Here is a 25,591-nt window from a genome sequence, read left to right on the forward strand (position 1 = left end):
GTGGCTTAAAAACATAATTTTTTTGGTTTCTTCTCAGACTGCTCTTTTTATTCCAACAATGTGATTTGGTGAAAGCAAATGACTGCCTTTTCCCCATTCAAAATTATTTGGAATTTGCATTAATCGAGTAACAGTTGCAACATGTCCCCAAAGCAGAGGTAATTTACCAAGAATTACCTTGCAATTATTTTTTGACAGATCTAATTCATATTCTCTGCATCAGAAGTTCTAATGAAAGCAAAAAAAACTGGTTAACCATATACTATGTTCTGAGTAGAAGTACCTGCACTCCAGGTTTGTTCTGTCACCCAGTGCTTGTTTTTGTTAATGGTTTCGACATCCACCTTCAAAAGCATACTGCTGCCACATATAATATTGCGCAAGTGCTTATCTGAGTCTAGGATGATATGATCTGCCAGAGATGCCTTGGGGTCATAAGCTTACAGCAGGCAGAAAAGAAAACATGCATCTGTCTTTGCTGGCTCTGACCCTCAGCTATGCAATGAGGATATGCAAATGTCCATGGTTGGGTTAGAAATATGTATGTACATTCCATGATTGGTGTTCAAATATACAGCAGGTTTAATTCTGCAAGTTCAGTCTCCTCCTTGCAGCATTGTCCTCTATGTTTTAAGATCTATAACTCTGATTCATTGGAGAAGCATGTTGTATAAAGCACCAGACCCATACATAGTTTCAGAAATTAGGGAGTGGCTTCGCCCCCTGAACTGAATTTGGAAATATGAGTCAAAAATGTTGATTAAAAGTGATACTTGAAACTGAGTCTGGGCGAGTACGTGGCACACACCTACTGCACCGCTTCAGAAAGTTTGAAGCTCAAAATCAGTGGCAGATCTGTGAGGATTTGTATTTTTCTGTGTAGGGCTTCAGGAAAATCTCACGAGGACGCCAGACCCCAGGGGCCTTTCAACCCTGAAGAACCATCGTTGGTCTTGACCTTAAGGGCATAAATCCTCCTTGTTTGATTTATATGACAGGCAACGACCTAGACTGGCTTCGTGATTAAGCTATAGCTTGCGATATGAGAGGAATTCATTACCCACAGTAAGTGCCAGTGGTTTTACTAATGTCTGGGAACAGCACACTAATTGGGAAAATCCCATAGGATTTATACAACAAAGAGCAATGTGTCCCAACTCTTTATGACCACACATGTTGTCAGCCAAGCACATTTTCTCTGTTTCCATCAGATGTGCCAACTTTGTGCTGGATCCAAAGAAACAGTGTATTTCCACAGGTGAGACATTGAAGAAAAATGTCTTATATTGCACTGAAATGTTTACATTCTCACACGGCTTCATTGGGTTTTCATTATAATTCCATTAAACTAATGAAACTTGCTTGCCGTTTGTTTGATAAGCAGTGTCCTATTTCGCTGTCTCTATGTGAGCAATAGCCAAGATCTCCTTATCAAGCAAAGTGACATACGGCTTCTCAAACTCCATACATGGTGCTGGGCCATGTGTCATTTAGAAATAAACAGAGCAGGCAGACGAGCAAGCGGTGGCCGTTTCAAAGGAACGGATGAGAGAGACAGCCATGGCGGTTTGTTTTGGAAAAAGTGGATTGGTTTCCATGGAGCCACTATTTGATCCCATGATAATTAGCTTAGCTCATTTATTGCACAACATCCTCTCCATTGGCTGCGAGGTGGCCTCATCAACAGGAACGTGCCTCTGTTTATGCAGTCGTCACAATGCCTGACTTTAGCTTAAAGCGGCTCACGATCAAAACAGGAAACACAGCGGAGGGTTGTTTGTTGTTGGACATCCACACTTGTTTTCACACAAATGACATTTTTTTATGGTTATTGCTATAGCTGAACGGCAGGGTTGCCAGATCTGCGTGACAAAACTGAAGAGTTTTGATGTTAGTCAATCTGTTTTGGAAATGGTATACAGAAGCCATGTTGAGAGTATTTTAATGTTTAATATTACAGCCTGGTATGGTAATTTAGGGGTGAGGAATAATTAAAATGATCGTGATTTTAACGGTAAAATACTGTAAAAATGCTAAAGTGAAAAACTGTTAATTGGTTAACAGAAAGTGTCTGTATAAACAGTGAGTACTTCAATAGATCGATAAATTGACATTATATCAGATAATGAAATATGTTTTTTAACTGTAAATTTACCTTAAGGCTGAATCCCAATTCTCTGTCTTACCCCTTCCCCTTACCCCTTCCCCTTAGTTTTGCACATTCACGTGAGAGTAAGGGCTATCCCAATTCTCATTTTGATCTAGGGGTAGGGCTAAGGGGTAAGACAGAGAATTGGGATTCAGCCATAGTCTGTAAAACCTAAAATGTTGCTATCGTATTTTTTACGGTAACTTTTGGTAAACCACAGCTGCCAGTTTTTTACCGTAAATTTAACAGAATATTTTTACAGTGAGAATAATAGGACACCAGCAAACACAGTTTGATAAACTATCTTCTGGCGATAGACAGAAGACAAAAAAGGGATGTATCTGACTCCACACTCCCACTTAACTCAGAATTTGTAATGCTTCCATCTGGAAGAAGGTTTAAGGTCCCAAAATATCTTAGAAATGTGAATAAACATTCCTTTATACCAGTGGCAATGAGAACATTAAATGAAGGGTAAGCAACTCCTTGTGAGAATAACTTTTATATTGATATATTGTGTATGTGTATAATTGTGCTTTTATGAACAATAAAGTCAAATCAAATCAACCAATCAAACCAGCCCTTGGCAATCTTAAATGGCCCAATGGCCAATTCATTTTATCTTTGAATGATGCTAAGAAACTAACTATTGTTAACAAATGCAACCTTATTTTAAAGTGTTATCAAAATCACTGTGCAGTATGGATCATAAACAGTGTTTTCATAAAATCATATCTACTCTTAAGATTGATAGCCGGAGAACAAAAACCTTTGTTGGGGGTATTAATTAAAAATTTTGAACTAACATCTTACAATCAAAAAAGAAACATTTCAAAATATTCCTTATAAAGTTATAATTGATGAAAAATGCTGTTTAAAACAACTACTTTTGTGTAGTTTTGCCTAATAAGAGGCTGTCTTAAAGGGATAGTGAAAAATGTAAAATACTTCATCATTTACTCCACAAATTCACAATCATTGTAGAAAAAAAAAAAGAGCAGCTTGGACATTCTGTTAAATTTCTCCTTATCTGTTCCATGCAAGAAAGAAAGTCTAATGGATTTGGATTGATAAGATGGTTAGTAAATTTGAGGACACTGTTTCGGTATCCCCCAAATCCTATAAACCCCACCGGTGTTTAGATACGAGTTACAGTAAGAGAGGATTACAGCTAAAACTAGTTTAAACCCATAGAATATAACCACATACATCAATATCCAGTCTATTCCACAGAAGAAAAGCTTATACATTTCATGGATTTGTGTGATGCAAGGCAATGGTATGCTCAAATGCATGGGTTTCATTGAACTTTCGTTATTTCGTAATTAAGCTGTTTCCATAGGCAGCAGCTCTAATCTATTATTTGCATCAGAAAGTGGCTGGGGTTGAAAAGGTCTTGTGTAAGTGTGGCAGAGAGGGGCAAAAAGGGTCTGTTTGAAGGGCCTGGGAGGTGGGAGGGGGGGTGGATTTTGCAAACCGGCACTGCTTGCTTTTGTGCCTTTTGTTTACAGCAGGTTGTTGTGAGAAGCCGTTTGAACAGCATTGGTAGAACAGTTGTGCAACTGGCCCATTTGCCCAGAGCAAATAGCAGCCTTCTGAGAAGGGGGGCGAGGCCTCATACAGAGCCTCTGCTTTTTTTCCACTAGTGTCATCGCTTTTAATCTCCTTGACTCCTGCACAATTCGTTTCGAATTCTTATTGTGCAATGTGTTGATAAAGGTTTCAAAAGAAAAGTAGCACACAAAACCATTACAGACGAAGCCAATGTTTGCCGATGACTCACCCATTATGAGCTAATTATGCATAATCACGTTCCCATTTATGGAATGTCTCTTCATGAACAATCTCAGACGTGAAATGAGAATTTCTAAAGGTCAGCACCCACAATCTGTTGTTTGAATTAATGTGTTTATGAGTGGACAACAAGCCATGTTGAGTAACTGTATGGCTTGTAAAGACCTGCAGAGTTAATTTACACATTCCAAAAACACCTTTAAGGGCTGCAGATAAGAAACACTGTGGGTCAGACGAAATATTCTAGGGGAAACGAATTGCAATGCAGGATAATTATCTGTAAATAATCAAAATACAATGATGCATATTCTTTTTACAATTTAAAATACAAAAACATATTATTCTACTCTGACATATTCTGAAACCAAATTTTTAATATAACGCCTAAAGTTTAAGTTCAGTAATATTTTTATCCAGAAAATGTTACAGTAAAAGATTTTTATTTTAAATACACGCTGTTCTTTCTATTCTTCAAAGAATCCTGAAATAATTAGTCAAAGTTTTCAGTAAAAACTATTTTCAACATGGATAATAATGAGAAATGTTGCATGAGCAGTAAATCAGCATATTAGAATGATTTCTGAAGGATCATGTGACACTGAAGACTGGAGTAATGATGCAGAAAATTCAGCTTTGTCATCACAGGAATAAATTACATTTAAAAATATATCACAATACAAAACATTTATTTTAAATTGTAGTAATATTTTACAATATTACTGTTTTTACTGTATTTTTTTGTAGCCTTGGGGACCCCAAACACAAAGTATATATACAACTTATGATTAATGAATTGTATAATGTTTATATTAATATTTTATTTTTATGTTTGCAGTTAGTGTTTTATTTTATTTGAAGAAAAACCTGTATGTCCATCTGATAATTTTATTTTACATGAGCATTATTATCAGGCTCCTATGTTTAGGTTCAATAATCACTTTATTAGCACTGAAAAGGTTATTAGTAAGTTATTGAAATGCATTCTTTGCAAAAATGTCACTGATAAGAGTAAAATTAAATACATAAATGAATACAAAAGAATCCAAGATAGAAACATTTTCACTGGTGGCCCTGTTGACACCTGGTATTAAGATGTGTTTTGTTCGATCACAAGTAGACGAGGGAGACACATTCCCGTTTACACCTGGTGTTTTAATCTGACTCTTTTGTCCACTTTCAACCACTTCTGTCCTGATTTCTTCGAGGGGATGGTGTATGGGCGGGTAATTATATGGGTCTTTTCAGATTTTTCGATCAAATGGAGGAAATAATCTCATGCAATTTACATATGAACACGACCGGAGATGACGGAAAAACATACGGAGAGCAGAAACGAAAGATTCTGCAGCCGCAAGACCTTGTCGAACGCACAAAGTGAAATCAAGAATGGTGAGAGAGCATTGTGCTTAGTATGTATGTCATCTTCAAACCAAATTTGGGTCCTCAGTCTTACGTGTTAGGTCAGTAGGCGGAGAGTAGTCGTCTTTTGTGGCTGTTCGAACGCATTCGACCACGTGAGCGTCTACACTACGAAAGCAATCCGGTCGATGCGTTTCCGACTAGCTCTGGAAGTGGTCGAAAGTGGACAAGCTCAAAACGTTTTAGACCCTGTTTACACCTGTATTTAGCGTCATCCGCTTGTGATCCGATCGACCGAAGCGCATCTTAATACCAGGTGCAAACAAGGCCTTAGACCTCACTCCATATATGCCAGATATGGGATGTAATGATGGAAGAAGCCCACAGAAAGCTCTGTGGGGCTGAATTATCCTCTTTTCTGAGCACAGCCAAAAGACAGAACAAGGAACAGCTGGCGTAAGAAGTAGAAGCAAACCTGACCTTTCCATAGAGCGGGTCTCTTCTTTATTAAGAACAAACACTGGGCAACAGAGCAAAGAAAGGAAATGGTACGTTTGTGTCAATATGTCTGAGGGCAAACACACTCCTATAAACAAGTGCCCCTTTCTGTTATCAAAGGCAGAGGGATGTCATTGTCGTTGGCCAATGATAAAGAGAATTTTGACTACTGGGAATCCTGTGTTTACGGATCGTCCAGCAGCGTTATTTAGAAGCGGCCATCTGATTGAGCAGCTTTCCATAAAGATCCAGTGGGATTCTGAATTAAAACCGCATGGTCCTTGGGTCATCATGGAAGTGAATACGGTTTTTGTACTGAGACAAAAATATTTTTTCTATTGAAAAATGTTTTGAAGGCCTATTGAGACAAAGCAGTCCATGTAGGATGGAATTCCTCTCATTAATTTGTCATTTTGAGTCACGCTGCATCCTTCCTTTGTCTGACTACTGACAGAACCCAGTAAAACTTCCCATAAACAGAGCTGCCTTTGAAAAATGGCAAATTTGAAATGTAAAAATGTTCTTTTCAGCTGGCGCTGTGATTAATGCAGCAGACCACACACTCGGTGGGTGAACGAGCAGAGGAATTTTTCCTTTTAATGAGCATCTCAGGTTGTAACAAGCAGTTTCATTCATATTCATGTGTAACTGTCTATGCAACCAGCCTAATGCTATTTCACATCAGAGGCATTTCTTCAAAGCTAACATGGGTGTTGTCAACAGACCGTAAATCTCAAACTTTAATGATTTAAAATGAAAGGCCTCCTTAACATTAATAATTATGTCTTCATATTCCGGTGGGCCCGTGTGGTTGATTGATTGTGGAGATGCAGCAACTGTTGCGTGATCACAAACATTCGTGATGAGATAATATACCACAGCGATTGCATAGCAACCATTTTTCTTTCCGGTGTTATTACTGCTAGCATATGAATAAATGTAATGCAGGCTAAAACTTGTTCAATTCAGACAGTACCGGAAAAACAGTAACTTCAGGCAAAACAGCCAGTGCAGCCTCTTTATATAACCTTCAGCTAATTGTTGAAAACAATTATAATCCATTGTTATAAAAGATTCAAAGATTTATCATCCAATTAGCTATAGGCTTAAAACATCTAATGCAATTACATGAACACTGATGCAGCTGCGCTAACTTGATGTTGGTCATCTGTAATGGACGTAGGCCAGTAAGAGCCGTCAGTGGAAACCTCACTCCCCTGGCCTCAAGAGGCACGCTAGCAACTGATGTTAGCGGCTTTAGCGTCCTTGTTAGCATGCCTGCCTCCCATGCCGGAGATGCCAGTTCGAATCCCACCCGGAGCGGGTTGAGTAGGACTGGTTACATTTGGTGCCTTGACCCGGGTTGGAGTGAAGTTTATCGGGGTGAGTGTAATGGACGTAGGCCAGTAAGAACTGTGCGTGTAAACCTCACTCCCCTGGCCTCAAGACTGACATTAATGACTGCGGTCTTTAGTATCCTTGTTAGCACGCCTGCCTCCCATGCCGGAGACCCCGGTTCGAATCCCGGAGCAGGTCAAGAATGGTTACACATCGTTGCATTCTGAAAAGCATTTGTAGCCACAAGGGGCGTTATGGCACATTAGCATAAAATCTCTTCTTACACTCTTAAAAATAGAGGTTCCAAAGAGAGGTTTTTGCAGCAATTAATTATCCCAAAGAACCCTTTTTTCAAAACAAAGAACCTTTAGTGCAATGTACAGGTTCCATAGATGTTAACGGTTCTTCCTGGAACCACTAATGGCAATAAAGAAACTTTATTTTTAAGAATGTTGACAATCAGTTCTTGCAAAGTAAGTAGACATGATTAAAATAATATAAACACACACTCACATTTTTTTTTTTTTTTTTTTTTGCTGTTTGCTCAACTAGTTCAACACAATTCTTTTATCAGAACATTTGTCAGATTTCACTGCATGGCTCTGTTTACATTTGCAAAATAAAAGTTTGCCCAAACCATTTGCATTGGGACTACATTAGTAATTATCTTTGCCTTAACTGGGGAGGGGATTTCCAGTTCCCAGAATGTTTTGCATGGAACTGAATTAGGAGAGTAAATGTGGAGTAATTGTTATTTTGTGTTTTTGAAGAAGAAGAAAAGGTTGACACTGGATAGTGTTTAATGTTCTATTGTGTTGGGATTTAGATAAGTTTCTGTTATGTTGTGGTGAAGAGTGGAGCTTGTGCTACTTTGAGTACAGGCTTTTGTGCATGAAAAACTATGCTGTATGTTGCTTTAATCAATGAGCAATTACTGAACAAATGTCTCATCTTTCTTGTGCATACACACATATGGTTTTTACTTTTTTGTTACACTACATTTTGAATGATAATAATTTGTGCCATTGTTACTTGCTACCTGAAAGAGATTCAGTTGGGTTTCTTATGTCTTATTTTAAAGTATATCACTCAAATTGTATTTCACTGCTTAATTTAATGACAAAAAAAAAACACTGTCCACTGTCCAACTGAATTACGTTCAGCCAAATACTTTTTTGGCCATACATTTGAACAAAAACATATCTCACAAACAGGAAATTTCTAATAACAGATAGACGGTAACTGGGTGTGCTTGGCATCAGACCTGAAGAACACAAGAGAACTGTGAGGATACACAGTGTAATGGAGGATCCCTGCTTTGTGTCCGTCTGCCTTTGTGCTGAGTGTTTGTTTGGGCAGGACAGGATGTATAAGGACATCTGGAGGAAATCAATCCAGTGTTTTCTACCCATCTCCAGGACTTTTGAGTGTGTTGTGCATGGATGGTCATGGAGAGGACACCACTCACTGTGATGCTCAAGATCTACATATGTCCAATATAGGTAATATCGGTCTTGGATACGATTGTACATGACCCAGATGTCAAATAGATCATGTTTAGCAAGACATTCAGTCGAATGTTGAGTCAATGATTCAATGACACATTCAAAATGGCAGTCACTTTGAACAAATCGGTTGAATGATTCAATGACTCACTCGTTAAAGCAACACTAAAGCACTTTTTTTTACCTTAAAATAATGTTTCCAAAATCGTTTCAGTGGTTCATCAAGTCGTAACAGGGTGAAAGGCACTTCTGCATTCGCTTTGCGGCCCTATATCTGCTATAACCGCACTATGCAAGTTTGCCAGATCGGGTAGCGTTTCAGTAGTTCGAATGAGATATAAGAAACTACAAATTTGGCTTGCTTTACGGCAAGCGTTACAATAGTCATTATTTTGTTTTTCTTTGTTTCTGATGTCGCAATACATCATACATCATAAAATCATGCAACATACTCTACCTTGTCTGTGGACATCGTTAATTCCAAAGCCGGTGCTGGATAAACAGCGAGCATGCGTGCGACAGTAGGCTGCGGTAGGCTAAATTATTTACCACAGCGGTAATGGACAATTTGGGCAAATAAATGGACAAATAAAACTTTATAGTGTTCCAACCTGTAGGGCGACCGAAGAGGAAAAGTTATTTAGTGTTGCTTTAAGACAGTCACTTCAGTTTCCTATGTAAAGTATCATTTAATTTTTTTTTTCATATTTCTCTATTCATTATATTTTATATTGTATTATGTTTCTATGGGCAGCATGGTGGCTCAATGCTTAGTGCTGTTGCCTCACAGCAAGAAGGTCACCTTGCATGTTCTCCCCATGTCAGCACAGCCCTACGACCCTAGAAAGTCATATAAGGATCAAAGGATCAATTTCTATATGTTATAATTAATATATGAATCTCATAACCGTATTTATGCAACTATAAGTGCAGTGTAAATGCATTTATGTCACCTTTGACTGTAGAGCACCACAGCCAACAAATCTTCAGCAACTGCGTGATGCTATCATGTCAATATGGATTAAAATATATATTTTAACATATTTCAAAATATGCAAAAAAATGTATGCCAAAAATATATTTGGTAAAATATATTAAAACAATTGTTTAAGTAAATATATTTTCTATCAAAATATTTTTTGGCCATTTTTTGTATATTTTAGAAAATATATTTTGAAAATATAAATATATTTTTAAAAAGCATTTAAAATCTATATTTTACCCTCCATATCAAACCAAGAAAACACATTTACATATTTCACGTTTAAAAAAATTGTTGTCTGTAATACATGAACATTTGAATAAAAATGAACATACAGAACATATAGTGAAAAATGCCTGCCACAGGTCAGAAATTCTTCAGGAATTGTTTGAGGAACAAGACAAAAAGTTCAAGGTGTTGCCAGGTGGTTTTAATTTTGTGACTGATCAGTGTATTTTAGAATGTAATTTTAAATTGTTGATACAATATTTAGTTTTGATCTCTAGGCTATTCCATCTACATTTGCATTTAGCCTAAATGTAGGCTACTGATTTGAATATATTTTCAATTTCAAAAACATCTTCACTATGTACCACATATATTTAGCATATATTTAGCATATATTTTATATTTTGGCCAGATTATTTGTATTTATTTTTTGCAGTATGGGAAGCTATACAAAAAGTAGCTGTCCACACTGAATAAAACATCTGAACTACTATGAAGCTCTTGAGTGGCGTCACTATTTGTAGTTTTCCAGAGTTCAGGTAGAACATACAACTATTAAAACTTTACATGTTGAATATGATCCAAAAGGTTGCTGTTACTCAGACAGACCAAGACACAAGCATGGTGGTCTATCACGTCAACTCACTTTCTTCCATCACGAGCGTTGCAGGAGCTGGCATGTTGCATTGCCTTCTTCTCTCACCAAGCAAGTGTCAAAGAAGCAGCAGGGGAATGTCTCTCCTCCTCGGCCAGCTCCGGCTGTTTCCATTTACCTTCCAAACTGATGAAAATATTTACTCCTGAACACCAAGAGGATAATTTTCCTTCTCTGACTGTATTCCAAAGGCATCTGGACTGTGTTAAGCGCTTTTGTGTGAGGTGGGAACAGACTGAGTGTGAAGACAAAACCTGAGGAATGTCTACACAGTTAACTCCTGAACCCAGAATGACCCATCATGACACTGAGACATCACTGTTTGCTTACTGTGGTTATTATAATATGAACACTGAGTGAGATGTTCATGCCTTGAACTCGCAAAATGAATTGAGTCATCAAGAACGCCATAGAAATATGAAGTTTATATTAAGTTCAGTAACTTGCTAAACTATGCACGGGCTGGCGCACAGACACTCGTGACGAGATTTTCTCTGTTCCCATCTATCAAGTACAGTGTGTTCAAAAACAAGCAGGCCTCATCCCATCTCCAGACTGCGCGTACTGTATGCCAAATCTTTGGACTGCACAGCAGCTGATATTCAATCTAGTTTGTTTTGTTCCTCTCAGTATGGAGTCTCATTATCCATATATAGGGGCTATGCTCGCCTTTGTCCCGGCTCGTTCAATTCCCATGAAGATATAATTCACAGCCTCATTTCATATCATTTCCCTCATTGTGGGAAATTTGGCACTCTGTAGAGAGCGTGTTGCAGTCAGAGAGGCAATTTACATAATGAGTTTGTTTTTGGTGTCAGCAAGAGCCGTCGGAAAGCTTTCGTCATCCTGTTTATAGTAAAGCTAATCTCATCATCAGCTTTCAGGGACGACAGACAAAGCAAATACGGCTAGTTTTGGTCTTTACTCCTCATATGGCATGTACAGCCTTGTGTCCCGAGCGTATCACGACTCAGCCGAGCTCGAGAGCTCTCGATTTGGCGAGTGAGAGTTCTGACAGGTCCAGGGAACAACAGCGGGTACATCAACATGCCAACAACCCGAGGTGGTGGGCACGACAGATCACGCTGCAGTCTATTATTATAACTCATTAGCATTAATAATGCATATTTCCTTCTCTTAATTACCTCCGCCTCCATGCTAACATAACACCTCAGCACTCACTTAATACACACTACCTCAAACGACAAGTATGAACCAGTCACTGACCCTGAACAGAGCTCTCACGAGTCCACGTTGTGTAACCCCTGCACACCTCTGAACAAAGCTGACTGGGGCACTTCTTTTCTACTCGAGTTGAGCAAGTGCTGCTGGGGCTAAATGCACTTTAGAACTGATGTTAACAAGTTTTCACTAAAATTACACTTGACACCAGGGTCTGCAGGGAATCTATTGACGCTGAATGTTTAAGGGGCGATATTTGCCCCCTGGAAAAAAAACATTCCAGTGCTTTTTACCTATATAATGGCATATCGCTAACAAAGAATGTTGTATATTTGTGTTAAATGCTTTAATTGAATTAATTGAGTTTGGACTAAATTGGAAAAGTTCCAATTTCTAAATATTTTCCAAGTTTTAAATTGGAAAAGTTATGGTTAAGTGTGGGGTTATACGATTTTTTTTCATGGTTTTGAAGGAAGTCTCTTATGCTCACCAAAAAACAGTCATGTAAAATATTATCACAATTTTAAAATATCTGTTTTCTATCTGAATATTGGCCTATTTTAAAGCAGCCATTACTCCAGTCTTCTGTGTCACATGATCCTTCAGAAATCATTCTAAAATGCTGATTTGCTGCTCAAGAAACTCTTATTATTATTATCAATTTTGAAAACAGTTGTGTTGCTTAATATTTTTCTGCACACCGCAATACTTTTTTTTTTCAGGATTATTTGATGTTTAAAAAGTTTACTGTCACTTGACAGCAGTTTAATGCATCCTTTACATATCTACACTCTCAGAAAAAAAGGTACAAAAGCTGTCACTGTGGCGGTACCTTTACAAAAGGTACACCTTTGTACCTGAAGAGTGCATATAAGTCCCTCAAAGGTACATATTGGTACCAAACGTGTACATATTAGTACCTAAATGGTACATATTAGAACCCTTTTGAAGGGAACTGTCCCAGTGACAGCTTTTGTACCTTTTTTTCTGAGAGTGTATAATTTGCTCAAATCCATTTGAAATAACTTCTTATGTTAGATTAATTCACTATGGGGGCTTTTTGGCCCCATGATTTTAAATATGTATGTGTGTGTGTTTATCTCTTTCATGAGACTGAGAAATGAATATGTGAAAAGGTAATGCAGAGGTATAATGAAACTAAAAACTAAAACACTGTTCTCCAAACGTACTACAACATTTTCCTTCTGGTCCTCCCTGGCGTCCCGCCATAATGCCTATGAAATTATTATTTTATCCTTTCATGGTATTATTGGTGTAAATCTCCTCCGTTGCAGTACAATGCTGAAGGCCATTGAAATCCTGTTAATGTGCTGCAATTAAATTCTTTTTGAAATGCTAAGCTCCCTCTCCTTTGATAATTTCAGAACTGTTGACTCACTGTTGACGATTGGAAGGTTTAGAAGGATTCACGCTGACGGACTCGAGACGAGTGTAAACTGTAGGCATGTACTTGAGTGGCATTAACGCGACTTTAAGAGGTTCCCCACTCTTCTATTTCTTTTCTAAATGGAATTAAACCCAGTCACTCCATGCTTTTTAAACCTGCAAAGAACTATTAGTATAACTCAACATGATATTACGGCAGACCTCGCAAACGCCGACCTCGTCATTTAACCTCGCGCTTAGGCATCATATGAGAATCTCAACACAGCTCCACATTCCAAACCTCATTCTTAAGGTCATATGGTTGTAAGAGATGCCCTGCCTCTCAGAATGATTGTACTTTTATTTTCTTGACTTAAGTTGAAGCCTGGCGCCTGTGTGGTGTGGGGAACTGCCCTTGGCCACCACACTACACTTTATTTCCTCAGGCTTACAGGATGAGCTCTTACTCATCACAGTTGATTGTTGATGATAACACTAACCACAACAAACACTGGAGTTTTCTTTAGTGTAACTGGATCCAGAAGAACACGGTGTAGAAAAACATCTCCAGCATGGGAAAATTTCAGTAGAAATACAGAAGCTGCGTGGAAACTTAATAATGGTTCGACTTGCCGTTTGAAATTCGATGCTGGTTCAACCGAGGAATGTTTACAAGAGCGTTTTAGTGGTGTTGAATGCGAGCCAACGTGACTGAACGTATTATGTCTTGTAAACCATGAGGATTTCAAAATCTTGCCACTTAAGATTTTATGAGCCTAGCTGTAGATGCAACTCTTCAAAAGTCCCTGCACACAGCTGTGACCAAACCAAAGCCGCTGAAGAGGAAAGACTCGTGATTGAATTACCGTGGTGCTGTTTGTTTCACAATCTGCTCACGGTAGCCACTGACCTTCCTGACCTTCTGACCCCCAGCTGTGGGAAAACACACTATCACAGCTCCTAAGATAACTGTCAGCCGCACTGCACCGTTTCAATCATGCCATCTATTTTTTCTTCTTCATAATAATTACTCATAAACATAGCATTATTAATTCACCCTTGATTGCTCTGAAATAATATTTACAGGAATGCAAAACGACACATGACATTTCGGATGGAAGTCTAGATCCGCAATACAAAATAAAAGGTCATTGTGACTTTATATCTTACAATTGAAATTTTATTTCTCACAATCGCTACTTCGTGTCTCATAAGTTATCCAAAAGGAAAAATATTATTTCATCCTTTCACTCAACCCTCATGTTGTTCCAAATCTGTATGACCTGTTTTGAGAAATGTCTGTGTTATTTTTTTTTTTTATTTTTTTTTTTTGGATGGAAGTCAATGGTGACCAAAACTGTTTCGTCACCAACCTTTTTTTAAATATTTTCTTTTGTGTTCCACAGTAGTAAGAAACTCTTACAGGTTTGGAATGACATGAAGGTACATGATGACAGAATTCCTTTTTTTTTTTTGGGTGGACTACCCTTTAACAGACTTTTAAAAAGTGTACTTACAGAAATAATATACTTTAAAAGAATATACTAATAATGTTTTCAGACACTTAACTGCATTTTATTTGCGATTAAAATGTTTTATTATCACAAATATGAAGATGAAGATGAGAGTCTACAGGTTCCAATACAAAATGTCTTTAATAATAAAGGAAACTCAAATACAGAAGGCGTAACAGAAAGTGTGTAAAACAACCACGAATAACGACTGACAACTGAGAGTGAACAGGGAGGAACTTAAATACATAATTGTGATGAACTAAATGATGAACAGCTGATGATTGAGTTAGTGTCCATGCAAATGAGCGGCGGTAAACTAAGACAAAGGAAAACATGTGACTTATGAATACAAACTAAAAGTTCATGAAAACAAAAACAACTGAATACATACATTTTTATATTTTAAATTTATATTAAATGCAATTAGTTGAACTTAAGAGTGCTTTTTTATACTTTATTCTTTTATGTAATTTCATAATTACTTCTATTTTCTTTGAGTTATTATTTAAGTGTACCGCCAAATGTACTGAGAAGCATTTATGGTGAAAGAAAATATATTTTAATGTAATTTCTATTGTAACTTACTTATATTTGTAATTACATTTGTAATAATACATTTAGAATAGAATAGAATAGAATTCAACTTTATTGTCATTGCACGTCACAAGTACAGGCAACGAAATGCAGTTTGCATCCATCCAGAAGTGCTTTAGCAAGAATATAGATATATTACAAAATATAGATATATTTTAGATATGTTACAATGTACACGGTATGAAGGAATGTTATGAGTGCTATAACTATAAGTATATACAGGCTATAACTGTAGTAAGTGTACAAGCTATGTACAGGCTATGAACAGGTTATACGTATGGATATAAATAAAAGACACAGACTATAAATATACAATATGCAAGTATTAATAACAGCTGTAGAACTATAATTATTGTATTGTATTGTACAGCATGGTTGTCTATACAGTATTTACAGTAAGATATATATGAATAATTTATACAGTAGTAATATTAAAGTAATATTTGCAGTTTACATTTAAAATATATTAACTTTAAATGTAATAACCGAATAACACTCAGTTAAAATTATAATCAATTATTTTATGTTTTTTATTATGCTAGTCATTGCAAATAAATAAGTGTATTTTTTTTTTAAACATGACAAAAGGTTATTAAAATATATTTATTTAAAATGTACTTTAAGGTCAAACTTTTAATTTGACGTTATTTCAAAATGCATTTTTTTTTTGGTGTGTTCAGAAACAAAGTCACAAGAGTGGCCTTTTTCAGTAACATTATATGATCTGCAATACAGTTTTAAATATACCTTTACAGATTTGAAATACACTACAAGCGCACATTCATTACAATTAAGCACCCTTCTTTTTCACACGGGTATCCTTTTAAATCTCACAACTGCAACTATTTTAAACCTTATCTCACATTCCCGTTTTATTTATTTTTTTACTCTGAGGCAGAAATGGGCTTCCATTTCTGTGCGGTAAACCTATTACTGGCTTAACACCTTTTGGACCAGTATTCATAACTTCCCTATTTGATGATTGCTTTTGCCAGTCATATGCATGGTTAAAGTTCAGCCACAATTATGATGTGGCCTTCCCGTCAAGGCCAGATTCACCCTCCTAAACCAGCCGACATGCAAATATCTAAGGAGAATGTACACCTGTTCCTGGCTGAGATGTTGGGTTGTGCGTATACCGAATGATCAGTTTGCTTTGTCTTTGCTACTGGCAATGAGTCAGCTAATTACAATGGAAAAGAGCCCTGTTAGGGCTCTCAAGCGAGAATGACCTCAAATAGCCATGTTCTCTGAATCACATGCAAACACAACACAAATACCGTCCGGTGTGGCCTCAGTGACACCTGTTTATGTCATAACAAATGAGAAGTAGATATTTCCCATGGAGACTAAGGTGTTTTACTCTAAAGGGAGAGGAAGCGCAGAAAACCTGTTCTGTTCCTGCTTAACAACATGACTAATGCACACATCAGATACTTTGAGTCATCAGAGAGATATTTTACAGTCAAAAAAACCAAAACGTGATTGCTAAAAATAATCCGTCTTTAATGTCAAATCCTCAATCCGACCATGTTTGAACTCCAAACCTGCAGCCGAACCATCTATTATATTCTGTCACGATTGAATTCAGGCAACCAGGACAGGAACAATGCGTATACTGAAATATTCCACACTTCTTTTGGAACTGCAGGAACCCAAAATAGTAATTTAACACTGCATAACCTCTGAATACTTCTATTTGTCTTTTATTTTAGACTGTGATCATTAGCCCACAAAACACTCATTTACCTTTCTCATTAATACTGGAAAAATGACTCTGGATAGCTCTGGTATTTTAAGCATCAAAAACAGTCCACATTCCCTTGAGTCTATTCTAAACAGGGCTCTCTTTTCCTGTCTAGTAAAACAGGTGCTCGTTCAATTACACCCTTCCAAATTAAGAGCGGTCACTCACAACCAATGCAACGGGGACAAAGGTTCCAATAGTGACTTACTCAATAGTCTGTGTGGGACATACAGCCATATGCAGCCGATTAAGAACTGCATCAGATTTTATTTTGTCACACAATTGATGTTTAAAACCCAATGTGGGAGTCGATGTCTTGTGTGTGTGCCCCGAAGGCTAGTAAACTATTTGCAGAGGTATGCTAATATGCCAAATGACATGGTAGAGACACAAATTTATTTTGTGCGTCATAGACATATGCTTTCCTGCTCTTTGTGCGTTCTCCTTGTTTAAATTAAACAAATATCTCCATAGAAAGATCTATGGTTATTCTATAAAGGGCACTCCCTTGTCTTTCTCTTTATGGCGATGACTCATCAGCGCATTAACAAATATGAACTGCAGATATATGTACAAACCCACTGTTTCCTCAGACACAGACTTTTTTGTAGCTAAGCATGATAAATATGTAATTATAGTTGACATAGCCTGTTTGCAGAAAGATGATACATCTTAAACATACTGGTAAGAAAATAAACACATGAATAGTGCAGTGCACTAATGAGCACAATAACCCTCTGGCCTCTGAATGTCGAAATAAGTTAATCATTGCCTGGCCATGTGTTTAGATGAAGAATGAAAAATATGAATGCAACTTCCTTGGATTTCACAATGCCAAACATTTGGAGTAAATTGTAAACATTTGAAAAGAATACAAAGGCATCGGTTTTGCATAAGTGTTATTTTAAACGCTTTGCATGCAGATTTGACTGCTGAGGGAAAGCAAAGTTGATTAAACTAGCGCTTTACTATTCATCTGGAAGGTGAATGGCATGTGGCGATTGCTCAATCGTCGAGACTGCAATGAATGTGTCACTAGAGAAAGTCTGAACCGGGCGGAGTTCCAGCATTAAGAAGTCCGATTCATTTTAAAGAATCGTTTCGTTCGGTTGAATTAATGAATAAACGCTTTTTTTGAGACATCACTCAAAGGTGTCCGCTCAAGAAGGCTATACGTGCTCGACATTATGCATAATTTGTGTAGGCTACTGAAACACATTATAGTTAATTGTCGATGTTATCGCTTTGTTTTCGACAAACGTCACCCACCTCACAGTTTTACTGCCAATATTCTTCTCCCATTCAGTGGAATGATTAAACGAGGCTTGCGAGTCGATTCAAACGAATCGTTCGAATGAACCGACTCGTTCGAATCGGACATCAGCTGAAAGTAGAGCTCAGAAAGCAGCATCAGTAGTTGAGTCAGACAGCCCTTCTCTCGGGCTCAGATCTACACCGGGAATATTTCACACCACACAGCTGCTCCATACTCTCTTGGGCTTCAATGTTGTCCGAAAAAGCTTCAGCGGACTAATGCAAAAAACTGAAAAACAATGGATAAGAGAAACTGCAAACCTATGACACAAGCACCTTTTTTTGCATTTCACATTAATTGACGAGTAAATAGGATTTTTTCTTTCTCCTTTTGCAGTGCATTGCACATATCTTTTTCTGGAATATGCTTTCGTAAAATCCGTCGGATCACTCCGGTAGCTAATATCAGTTTCAACTACTGTAGTTTGTAAGAATGAGTGTGCAGTGGATTCATAATCCGGTGCCGGGAAGACACGGACACAAGCGCTTTGACACAGACGAGCCCGTGAGCAGATGTCCGCGGCTCAGCGAGTCTTCAGCTGATGCTGGTCTCCTGGGTTCCTCTCCGGGATCTCCGGTGAGCGGAGCTCCTCTGAGCGTCACCTCAGCCCATCAGGGTCCCGCTCGCATCGGCCAGTTCCTGCTAGTGCCCCTGACCGACCGACCGGGGGTGCACAGCGCTTTAGACATGGACACAGGAGAGGAACTGCTCTGCAAGGTAAACCACTGCATGCATACTATAATGTACATGACCTATATAAGTATGATCCACTCTTGTTTCAATAATAATACATAACCAAAAATCGAAATATATAGTCAGCTGTTATCAGTATTATTATTCTTATTATCAGCAAAACAGAAAAGATGCACGTAAAATACTGCAGGACTTGTTTTAAAAAACAATTGCATGCATGTACTGTATGATCAAAAAAATCTCACAATACACATTAAAAATGTTGAAACATATAAATAATTGTACGCTATCAGAATCTCTGTGCAGGTTACTGGGGATGCTATCAGATTTATGATATGTGGATCTTTATCAAATATTTGCAAATGCACCAGCATCTGAGTCAGATATATGGGTCTGACATGATACTCAAATAGAATGTGCATGATTATTGCTGCCACAAACTTCACAAGACATTCAACTTTTTATAGCATGTTTGTGGTTGATCCTTACAGTATCACAGTCTCCATATAACCTCCAGTGAACTGACAGGTCACAATTGTAAATGTCTTATGATACTGAACACTTTTTTTTTTTTTTTTTTTTTTGCCATCTGCAGGTGTTTGATATGGGCCAATATCAGGAGAAAATGAGAGCCTACAGCATGCTTTCAAATCATAAGAACATTGCACAGATCAAAGACATAGTTCTTGGGGAGTGCAAAGCCTATGTTTTCCAAGAGAAGGATTTTGGTGACATGCACACCTTTGTAAAGAGCAGCAAGAGGCTTCCTGAAGACCTGGCTTCCAAGCTTTTCTACCAGGTGGTGTCTGCAGTGAACCACTGCCACCAGGTTGGCATCGTTTTGGGAGACCTCAAGCTTCGCAAGTTTGTGTTCTCAGACGAGAAAAGGTGAGAGTTACAGTTTGTGAGTGTGAGTGTGAAAGCAGGTTTTTTTGGGGGCAAGCCAGGTGCAGTTCTGTACCTCATATATCAATGCTGTGACACCAGCAGCGTTATACTTGAATAGTGTCGGTTCTACATTCATTCAGTTTTCGCTTCCTCACAGCTATGTGACACATCACAGGTGATTGGTGCTGCTTCCCTAAAGATTCAATGGAACAAACATTAACACTCACTTCCGTAAGAGGAACGACTGGTAATCAGACCTCTGGACCTGTGTCAGAGATTTTTCTGTAGAAACCGAGAGTCCTCTGAATTATGCAAGTGAATTATATATAAAAAGCAAATGGCCTAAATAAAAAATAAAAAATCATCCACAGTCCCCAGTGAAGGGAACATACTGGAGCTATATGTCTGTCTATATTACTTTTGATATTTTTATTACATATTATTTTATTATACCTTTTATATAAAATATTACTTGTAAAAAATTTAAATGAAATTATATAAAAATAAAAACTTTTATATATAAAATATTAATGTATATATATATATATATATATATATATATATATATAATTTAAATTAAATCTTATTTTATATATATATTTATACACAAATGATACTTATGCAAATGTAAAATATATAATAAATAAAAGTATTATATATAAAATATCACTTTTATTTATTTTATTAAATACTTTTTTATTAAATTTTTTATAATTTTTTTATATAAAATATTTAAAAATTGATAAATATAAAAAATAAATAAAAAACTTTTAAATATAAAATGAATGTTTATATTTTAACAGAGACACTTTAATTAGCATGCTGACATCTTGCTGCGTTTTTGCTGTTTTTGCACAGTAAAAAACACATCCGTTTGGGGGTCAGGTTAACTGAAAACTCATCTAATTATACAGGGCTTCCTTAAAACCAGTTAGTCAACTAGTCTGTCAAGCAACCTACCGACTAGCTGATTTAGCAAATATGTGTATTTCACATCCCTCAGTACATACAGTAAATTCGCTATTTCTGGGGGCAACATTTTACACCTGACCTTTGGGCATCGGTTTTCATTTGAGTGAATGGAAGTAGACAAGCAAGTGTAAGAGGACGTAGTCACCCTTCTCTCATAGCAGCCAACGGGTGCAGCAAGATGAGTCATAGCAATGCACACAGAGGGGAAACTCACCATTCAGGATCATACCCACACACCCCTGAATACGGCATCACTCGTAGTTGAGGAGCGCCGGTTGCGACACTGGCAGACTGGCGGCCTGTCCCGGCAGACGCGTCTAGCGCAGACGTAACCAGGGCATGCTGACATTTGCTGAGACCAAGCGCACAAAGAGACGTTATCTTTTTTATTTCACTTTGTTTGGCACCAATCAGCGTAGTGACAAGTTATGCAAACCTGCTGTTCATACACTATCTTTCCGCAGGACGAATGCAATTTCCATAGCTGGAATAGCTTTTGCGAAATGCGGTAATGATGAGCGATGGATAAGCAACAAAAAATTTGAAACTGCGATAACGCAGAGATACAGTGTGTGATGGCATACACAAAGACGCTCACTGACCTGGAATGCGTCTGTAGTTAGATTGTGAAACACACGCACGCACGGACACACAGGCTGGCTGGGCAGGGGCCGTTTGTGCGTCACTGATGTAACAGCGCTGTTCGTGGGTAATAAGGCACTGCCAGATGACATAAGCGTACGGCACAGGTGCAGGAAGAACACAGTAGACCTGCAGCACAGCGCAGTGCACTCATTTGTCCTCAGTCTCTCTGTCTGTCACACACACACACACACAGGACTATGACTCATTCTCTCCACCTCTCTGGCAGAATGCAGTTGTGTCATCCACAAACCCCCCCAAACCGAGGCTGATAGCCAGTGATGAAACACAATAGCATGCAGAGCAGCTCATGTTTTACTGACAGGGATACCACAGACTCACGGGTCATCAGCTCTGTCCACAGGGATATTCCTAGAGTAGTAGGGGATTTGTTTCCTATTGGAAATTGAGCTAAACTTAGCCCAGAGTTTACAAGAATACATTACTAAGCGCTTCAGTGTTTATTTTACGTGCGTGCATTGTGGAAACTTTCATGCGTGCTTTTGTTTAAACGAAGGTCGTAATTAGATGAGGCTCGGGCCGTCCTTTATTTGTTGTAGTAGCGCCTGCTTGAGGGTCAGGACACTTAGAGGGGCTGTCTTTTCCGTGATTTACATGCACTGCAGTCTGTGAGCTCAACAAAAGTGACGGAGAGTTATTTCAGCTCCATGCACAATAAAGGAAGTCTTCAATCACTTTGTTTAGAAATGAAAGAACAAATGTATCAGTCTTACATGGAATCTGTGACTACAGAGCTCTGCAGAAAACTACGTAGATTTCCTCAGAACCGGATCACCTGTCATGTACTGAATTATACACATACTCCACCCATTGTGTGATATTTTGTCTATATGATTATGCTTACAGTTGTTGTTAAGAGTGTGAGACAAGTTCAGCAAGGACGCATTAAATTGATCAGACGTCACAGTGAAGATTTATATTTCAACTAAATGCTGTTCTTTTGAACTTTCTATTGATCAAAGAATCCTGACTAAAATATGACGGTTTCCACAAAAATATTAAAAAGTGTTTTCAACATTGATAATAATGAGAAATGTTTCTTGAGCAGCAAATCAGCATATCAGAATGATTTCTGAAGGATCATGTGACACTGAAGACTGGAGTAATGATGCTGAAAATTCAGCTTTGCCATCACAGGAATAAATTACATTTGAAAATATATTGAAGTAGAAAATGGTTATTTTAAATTGTAATAATATTTCACAATATTTGTCAGGGTTCTGTCACCTAGTGTGTTTCTTGGTTTTGTGACAGAGTCCTGACACTTCTCCTGTCTTTGTCTGTGTGTATTGTTGTGTTTCTGTCACTGGCTGCGTGCGTTCATGTTATCTTGTTCTGTGTGAACACACGGCTTATGAGTGTCTCTCATTAGCTGCATGTTCGTGTCTTGTTCCGTGTAAGCTCATGGCTAGCGATTGGTTATTGTTGGTCATGTGCTTGTGTGTGATTTCATGTTTGATGTGAGCACATGGCTTGTCTCGTTGTGCTTCCCTGGCTGTGCCATGTGTGTGTGTGTTTTTCCTGTCTAGTCTAGTAGTGTTCTGTTTCTGTTTGTGATTTGTTTTACTTTAATAAAGCCCATATTCCTCTGCATCCTTGAGTCCTCACTTCAATCCTACCTCAACCCGTGACAATATTACTGTATTTTTGATCCAATAAAGAGACAAAAGCATTAAAAAATCGTACCCACCCCAAACATTTGAACGGCGCTATATATTTTTTCTCTCTCAAATTTGACATAAACCCCATAGCACCCCTTTGCAGCTTCCTGAAGGGTCCTGAATTCCCATTTGAAAACCCCTCTATTATACAGTAGTATAACCAGGAGCATCCAAAATGTGATTCATTTCCACAGGTTGATACCAGTTCTGCTCAATACCACCACGTAAAGTGGCAAACCACTTTAACACCCACTTAAAACTTGGGTGAAACCAAAACCCAGCCTATTCTGCAAAAGTATATAAACCAGTCTTATGATATTCTTCACAGCCACAACACAATAACTCATGTCATTGTACTAACCATGATGTGTTTGCTTTAGGACCCATTTGAAATTAGAGGGTCTGGAGGACTGCCATATTCTGTGCGGAGAGGACGACTCGATGTTCGACACGCACGGCTGCCCTGCGTACGTGAGTCCGGAGATTTTGAACGGCGGCGGGTGTTACTCGGGCAAGCAGGCGGACGCGTGGAGCCTCGGTGTCATGCTGTACACAATTTTGGTGGGCCGCTACCCTTTCCACGACCCGGACCCCGCGACCCTGTTCTCTAAGATTCGACGGGGCACGTACTGCCTTCCCGATGGACTGTCTTTAAGGGCGCGCTGCCTACTTCGCAGTCTGCTCAGAAAGGACCCCGGCGAGAGACTGACCACCGCAGAGGTCCTCATTCACCCATGGTTCCACGGCAAAACGCTGGACACAGGAAACGCAGAACAGGAAGTTAACCTCAGAGAACAGACAGTGCCCCAGATAGAAATGGAGCAGGGTGAGGATCTTTTCTCCTGAGGAAACCCAATATAGCTTGAATATGGACCAAAACTGTTCGTTATCTCGGTGGGTTTTTTTGTTTTTAATTATTTTGGTTTCTTATACAGATTTTGTAATAGATTCAGAAGTATACACTCACTCAAAGTACTGTATCATCTATGTCAGCTTTAAGGACAAGCGCGCACAGCCAGTGTATTTTGAAGTCGTTTTGGTGCTAGTGAACCATTCTTGTGCTGTATGACGTGAGCATTATGGGTCATGTGATAATGAGAGAATGTGAGAAGTGAGAATGTCAGCATGGTGACTAACCTCGGCCTATGGGCCAGACCTGTGGCTTCACTCTTATACTGTCAAAACGATCCGTGCAGGTTGACTCACCCATTGTATACCGCAGCACCAAAGGTACATGTAAGCTTTGATAGGAGGAGAATGGCAGTTCAAACGTTAAATGTCAGTTATTGACCCTTAAAACTCTGTCATACAGATTCTTAAATTCAGTGAATTTCCAATAAATGTTCAGAATGCGCCTCAGGACAGATACAAAGAGTTACAGACATATACAAAGTGTTCATTCATCCTGCTGTACCCTGATGTCTCTAGTCATTCTAGTCACAGTTTCCTTACTTGAATCCAAGGGATCCTCATAAAAGCATGAGACTTCAGTATGGCAGGCCAGTTCATACTGCGGGTAAGAAATAAGATGACTCAACAGCTGGGCGTTGGTGTTATGAAGAGGATAGGGCTATGAACCTCACTATGACTGTATGCGTATCTTCATTCTCACTTTAAAGTAAAGAGAACAGTTCTACAATAGCACTACTGTAAGGGTAGAGTGTCTTCTAAAGGTCTGTTTTCTGCTACCCTCGTGCTGGGGGTTGTACGTTACCTCTGAATGCCAGCATAATGGAGAGATGCGACGTTTATGGTTTGTGAAAGGCTCTTTATAAGCAAAGGCTGGAGGGTATGCAAAATGTCTGTCTCATGCATGCAGCACATGGGGGAAAGCTGACACGAGTGCACAGAGTTCATATTGCACTGTGAATTATGTATTTGTGACACAAACCCCAAGGCTTGACCATGAGGGTTTAATAGTTAGAATTCATTGTAGAAATGAGCATGTGTAAATATGTAAATGTTAAGTGTGTGAACAAAATTGAATAAAGATTACTCTCTTATTTACATTTGTGGTGCATTCTGTGAAAAACCTATTTCTAAATGCATAACTTTTGTATGAAGCAAAATTGCAGCAAAGCGGCATTTTATTCCTTATGATTTCTTTTTCAATATTCAGATCATCAGAAGTCTCTAAAAATGTTCTTAAAGCCTCAAGATTACCCTCGTGAAAAAGAAGTTTGCTTAATTGTATTGAATGTGCACTTGTAGTGTACTTCAAATCTTAAAAGTATACTAAAGAACTGTACTTGCAGATAAAAGGCCACTTTAAGGGATAGTTCACCCAAAAATGAAAATTCTGTCATCATTAAGCTTTTCAAACCTGTATGAATTCTCTCTTCCGCCGAACACAAATTAAGATATTTTTGAAGACGGGTAACCAAACAGTTGATGGGCCCCATTGAATTCCATAGTAGGAAAAAAAAATACTATATCTTCTTTTGTGTTCAGCAGAAGAAAGAAATTCA

General features: G+C 38.2%; 1 protein-coding gene across 1 annotated transcript; it reads left to right on the top strand.

The window, feature by feature from the left end:
* Positions 1-18,350: 18,350 nt before the first annotated feature.
* Positions 18,351-25,130, top strand: trib1 (tribbles pseudokinase 1). Its single transcript, XM_084423175.1, has 3 exons — positions 18,351-18,963; positions 19,535-19,827; positions 23,504-25,130. Exons 1-3 carry the CDS (start codon positions 18,679-18,681, stop codon positions 23,967-23,969), a joined length of 1,044 nt encoding a protein of 347 aa, XP_084279301.1. The 5' UTR covers positions 18,351-18,678; the 3' UTR covers positions 23,970-25,130.
* Positions 25,131-25,591: the final 461 nt, after the last annotated feature.

This window comes from Rutilus rutilus (genome assembly GCF_951802725.1).
Source record: "Rutilus rutilus genome assembly, chromosome: 11".
In the NCBI taxonomy this organism is placed as follows: domain Eukaryota; kingdom Metazoa; phylum Chordata; class Actinopteri; order Cypriniformes; family Leuciscidae; genus Rutilus; species Rutilus rutilus.